At 46.2% G+C, this 6,000-nt stretch overlaps 1 protein-coding gene across 1 annotated transcript in view; it reads right to left on the bottom strand.

Moving 5' to 3' along the window:
• Positions 1-4,335: 4,335 nt before the first annotated feature.
• CIB1 (calcium and integrin binding 1) overlaps positions 4,336-6,000 on the bottom strand; it is a 35,843-nt gene continuing 34,178 nt past the window's right edge. The window contains exon 7 of the mRNA XM_075345907.1: positions 4,336-4,994. Within this exon, the coding sequence (XP_075202022.1) occupies positions 4,973-4,994 (22 nt within the window). The 3' untranslated portion in view covers positions 4,336-4,972. The remainder of the gene's footprint in view (positions 4,995-6,000) is intronic.

Genomic DNA, 6,000 nt, shown 5'->3' with positions numbered 1-6,000 from the left:
CCCCTCAGGCTACTCCAAACCACATTCAAGAAGGTTATTAACCCTAGAACGCATATCTGGGGCCTCGCAGGTCTGATAAGTTACTTGTTTTCTATGGTAGATTTCTATAGTTGCGCGTTCTAGTGTTAAACCTTCAGGTGCTTCAAAAGAACTAAAGCAATGTGGAAGGAAAACATGAACATTTTATTTTACTTTTTGCAACAACAATGTTAATTTAGCCTCAAATATTGCATTTTCACAATGGTAGTAGGATTAAATGGAACCCAAAATTTGTTGGGCATTGTCTTCTGAGCACGCAGATACCTATGTGGCGAAAAAACACTGCAGGGCTCCAAAGGGAAGGAGCGTCATTTAACATCTTGAACGGAAAATTAGCTGGAATCGTTAGCCGAACCATGTTGCATTTGGAGAGCCCCTGATGTGCCGAAACAGTGGAGCTCCCCCACATGTGACCCCATTTTGAAAACTAGACCCCCATGGTATAAATCTAGATGAGTAATAAACACTTTGAACCCTCACGTGCTTAATACATTGAGCTATAAAAACAAAAAAGTACTTTTTTTTCCCACAAAAATGTTATTTTAGGCTAATTTTTTTAATTTTTACAGGAGTAACAAGATAAAATCGACCACAAAATTTGTTGGGCAATTTGTCCTGAGTACGCCGATACCTCATTTGTGGCGGAAGACCACTGTTTAGGCGCATGGCAGGGCTCCGAAGGGAAGGAGTGCGGTACTTTAGCGGGGACCTGGTATGTCAATGTTATAGTGTGGTATATGTGTGTAGGGGACATCAGGCCATCGTGTGTGTGTGTTGTGTAGTGTATGGCAAGTCCTCGTCTTTGTTGTGTGGTGTACGTCAGGTCCTCGTCTTTTGTGAGGTGTACATCAGGTCCTCGTCTTTTGTGAGGTGTACATCAGGTCACTGTCTATGTTGTGTGATGTACGTCGTGTTGTGGTGTGTGTGTGTGTGTGTGTGTGTGTGTGTGTGTTGTAGAGTATATCAGGAGGATGTTGTGTTATGGAGAAATGTTGGGATGGCACATGTTAATTTAGTACCTGGATGAGTGATAGACTTTGAAGCAGTTTACCACACAAAATCCAGGTTCATCAGAACAAGTGTCGCATTGAAACACTTTCACCCCCCCTTTTACAGCACACCCAGCCCCTTTTCTGCGATTTTCCTCTTCCGGTGGTTTACGGTACCTCACCAGGGAAATGTTGCCTTGGTACCATGCAGGCACCTGCAGTTCCAGAAGTGCTAGGGACAGCTGCTTCTTCTCTTCCAAACATCAAAGTCTTGATGACCGCTTCCTGTAACTGAAGGAAGGTGTTGGTCTGGTATGCACCTCGTGAGAGCACGAACGCGTTGTACAGTGCCATCTGCACAGCCAGTTTTTTATACCACACCTTCACTTTCCGCACGGCACTATAGGGCTGGAGGACTTGATCAGGTACCTCGAACACTGATGGCTGTGGTGCCGGGACCATGTATTGTGGTCAAGAAAAGTACATCCCTTTTGTCCCTGAACTTGACCACAACCATGTTGTCGCTACATTAGGCTCTGCTCTCATCTCTTGGGGGAAGCTGCCCAGTTAGCGACACAGGGAGGCCGCTCTGATTTTTCCAGAGAGTACAGCAAGCTACGGTACCTCTGGAAGAGAGGGATTGGAAGAGTGGGATGCTTGTATAAAAAATATAAACATACAGGTGATAACCTTTATCAAGCAGTGGGTGGATCAAATCCCACACAATTTTCCCACTCACCCCCAAAGTAGGTGGGCATTTTGGGGGTTAGATCCGCATGTCCTTCCCTTCGTAAACTCTAAGCTGTGAGTGTACCCCGTGGTACTCTCGCACAGCTTAAAGAGTTTAATGCCGTACCTTGCCCTTTTACTGGGCAGGTACTGGTGGAACTTCAGTCTCCCCTTGAAGTGGATAAGGGACTCATCCACACAAATTTCCCTCTGGGGACCGTACACTTCAGAAAACTTGTTTCTGCAGTGTTCGATGACCGGACGAATTTTGAACAGTATCAAAATTCGGGTCATAGCGGAGAAGACACTACAAATTGTCCCTATAATGTAAAAATTTGTGCATGGCCTCAAAACTCTTACGGGTCATAACCATGCCAAATACTGGAGTGTTGTAAAAAACATCAACACTCCAATATTGGCGAAGTTTTGGCTTCTTCACCAGCCCCATGTTAAGAGCCAGACCCCAATATTTCATCAGTTCTACTTAATCCGTCAGAGTCCAGCTAGTATATGCTGACTCAGCATATTCGGCCAAAAATCGTTGCGCGTAAAGATTTGTTTACACCTCCATGAGATTGACTAACTCTTCAGAGAAATAGACTTTGAAAAAGTCCATTTCTCTAAGGTTGGTAGTATCAAACTGGATTCCTAATTGGGGAAGAAAATCAGGATCTGTGGTGCAAAGTTTTCATGGACTGGGGTCCATACCCGGTCACTAGTGCTAGGTTGGGGGTCACTGCCACCAGTGTTGGGCTGAAAGGGGGGGGGGGGGGTGGTGACTCACACTCTGCTCCGAGTCTTCCTCCCTGGGCTCTGGCTCTTCTCCCCTGGACCGTGCCCGATTCCTTGTCCTGCGACGTCTTTGCGGTGGTCCTTTGTCACTGGAGGAGGAATAGGATTGGGAGGAACAAAGGAATGTGGGGTCCTCTCCCTCGCCATCAGTCTTGGAGGCAACAAAGGCATCTGCCTCCTCAGCTGAATACAGTCTCTGGGATCACAAGGACTGGGACATTGTATGTGTGGTGTGTGTGCAAAAATGTATTTAGTGTTGGTGTGTGTGAGGAAAAAAAATACTTTAGTGTGTGTGTGTGTGTGTGTGTGTGTGTGTCTTTGTCGAGCAAGAAAAATCTAGAAGAAAGAAAATCCCAAAAAATTAGTTTGGCAAAAAAAAAATAAAAAAAATTGAAAAAAAACAAAATATGAGTGCCTGCAACTGTCCCTAAGGCCAGTGCCACACGTGACAGCAATGCACGAGTCTCACATCGCATCATCCGACACAGCCGCACGCTCCTGTCTGGAAGTGAGCAACCATGCCAGATGATGCGATGCGAGATGGGAGAGGGCGCAGCGGATGGAGGAGCAGTGGAGGATGGGAGAGGGCGTCGGCGGGTGGAGGGGTGGCGGAGGATGGGAGGGCGTCCGCGGATGGAGGAGCGTCGGAGGATGGGCGGATGGAGGAGCTGCAGATGGGTGAGGGCGCGGTGGATGGAGGGGCGGCGGATGGAAGAGAGCGCAGTGGATGGAGGAGTGGCAAAGAAAGGAGGGTGGAAAGGGGGAGAAGGGGGGGGGGGGGGAGGTGAGATTGGGGATAGCTACCTTACAGGATGGATCTAGGCAGCAGGATCACAGCAGATGAAGGAGGCAGCAGATCGGGGAAGGCGAGAGGTGGGGGAGGGGGCAACAGATGAAGAGGATGGAAGAGAGCGGGCAGATGGAGAGGGGGGCAGCAGATGGAGGAGGGCGGCGGCGGATCAGGGGTAGTGACTGCTGCTGTGGCTGATCGGGGGCAGCAGCTATAACTTACTGATCACTCTCTTCAGCTTCCACGGACGGAGTGAAGCTGAGGGGAGCGGTCACCTACAGGTTACCGGCCCCAGATCCACAGTGATTGGAGAGATCGGTCACAAGGCCGGTCTCTCCAATTAGAGCTGGGGGAAGGTGAAACAAAGGTCACCCAGCTCCAGCCAATGATCCGTGCTATAGCTGCACAGATCATGGCTGGATTTCAATGTTTCAGCCATTTTCAATGGCTAAAACATTACAGTGGCTGTTATTGGCTGAGCGGCGTTCATCAGCCAATCACAGCCTCCGTAGGTCCGGGAAGGAGACACCACCCCTCCTGAGGTCAGGCAGAGGTCCCCTCCTTCCCGAATCTAAATTATTATCATAATTTGCAAATAAAATCTTGCCAAATCAGACGCAGTGATTTTCTGGATTTGTTTTCTCATTTTCTCTCTCATAGTTGTGGTCTACCTATGATGTCAATTACAGGCCTCTCTCATCTTTTTAAATGGGAGAACTTGCACAAGTGGTGGCTGACTAAAATACTTTTTTCCCCACTGTATATAAAAAGACACTGTGCACGTTTAGTGTTATTAAGAAGTCGTAGATTTTTACATAAGCAATATTTATTTTTTTTAAAGTTGATGGGGCGAGTCTGCAAATCCAGATTGATTTTCTACATTTTTCTGCAGATTTTATTTAGATGTTAGTTTCCGCCAACGTGTCTTTGGTCAGGTACATGTCCCACATTGTGATATCAAGGCAACAACGGAATTTTAAAACGTGACTAAAGTAGTGAGTTGGTAAAACGGATTCTTTATTTCATATAAAAACTTTAAAATAAATCTGTTCTCTTCGACATACTATCCAGAATCTAACTCTTAGTTAAAAAGCACATTTTCTGAACAGTAAGTTGTACAGTGTATCACACATAAAAATAAATCTGTTAATAAGAAATCACTTCTTCAATCATTATAAAACAAACATTTACAGTGTTTCAGAATAGGCATGTGTAAAAGCTAAATCACTAAGAGAAAGACGACAGACACTACTCAAACCTTAGAATACATAAAATATTTTCTTTTAAAAAATAAAACTAAAGAGAAGAATGTGGAAACTAAGGATTCTGCATATTATGGCTTTACGTGGAGTGTATCGCAGACTCTATAGATCCTCTGTACTAATGATTTAGGGTCCATTCTTCTACAATCTCACGGCCAGTGTGTAGGCATCTACACCAGTAAATAGCCGCTGACAACGAAGTGTATATGACCAACAGTAGTTAGGTATATTATTTTCAGTCAGGTAGCTGCTACCAAAGGGATTTCCGCACAATTCTCAGACATGGACTGCTTTTTCAGGAGACAATCATAGTTGACAGGTTCATTCCAGGAGTAAAACGGTCGCTCTCTGAGGGCAGACTGCAGCAATGTTCACAGTATGATTTTAAAGGAACTGAAATGAAAATAAAAGATACTTGTCTTTTTAGATGTAATAATTGTACAGATTTTTAATGTTATTATAACACAACGTGTTAGATTTGCTCATTCTGAAAAGCCTTCAGCGCTGGTCGTGTGACCAACTATGGCTGTGGAAGGACAGACAGCCTGACTATGTGATTGAGGTCAAAACTGATGTGAGGCCATGAGATAGTTGAGCTGTGGAGTCAGACCCCAACCAGGTCCATCGCCGTCCAGTGTGGTGGAGTCGGGAGAAACTTGCATGAAAATGCCAAAACTCAAAATTTAGGGCAAATCCAAGTTGCACCTAAATTTTGCAGCTTTTCAAAGCTTTTATGCAACTTTTTTTTTGGCATAAAAGCTTTGATGAATTGGGGCTATAGTGTGAAAACTTTCTCTTGGACTCAGATTGTGCCCAGTACAAGACATCAGAAGTGTCAAGTGCAGAGAAGTGAGTGGAGCATTAAGGCCCCGTCACACGCAGCGACTTATCTAACGATATATTGCCGGGGGTCACAGATTCAGTGACGCACATCCGGCATAGTTAGCGACGTCGTTGCGTGTGACACGCACGAATGACCGTTAATGATGGAAAATACTCACCAAATTGTCCATCGTTGACACGTCGTTCCTTTTTAAAAAAAAAATCGTTGATTATTGAGCACGCAGGTTGTTAGTCGTTCTCGAGGCAGCACACATCGCTACGTGTGACACCCCGGGAACGACAAACTGCAGCTTACCTGCGGCCGCCAGCAATGCGAAAGGAAGGAGGTGGGCGAGATGTTACGTCCCGCTGATCTCCGCCCCTCCGCTTCTATTGGGCAGCTGCTTAGTGACGCCGCTGTGACACCGCACAAACCGCTCCCTTAGAAAGGAAGCGGTTCGCCGGCAACAGCGACGTCGCTAGGCAGGTAAGTCCGTGTGACGGCTGCTAACGATTGTACGCCACGGGCAGCGATTTGCCCGTGACGCACAAACGACGGGGGTGGGTGCTTTCACCA

Source organism: Anomaloglossus baeobatrachus, chromosome 4 (genome assembly GCF_048569485.1).
Source record: "Anomaloglossus baeobatrachus isolate aAnoBae1 chromosome 4, aAnoBae1.hap1, whole genome shotgun sequence".
In the NCBI taxonomy this organism is placed as follows: Eukaryota; Metazoa; Chordata; class Amphibia; order Anura; family Aromobatidae; genus Anomaloglossus; species Anomaloglossus baeobatrachus.
The sequence above is the reverse complement of the archived record's forward strand: the minus strand, read 5'-3'. Positions and strand labels throughout refer to the sequence as shown.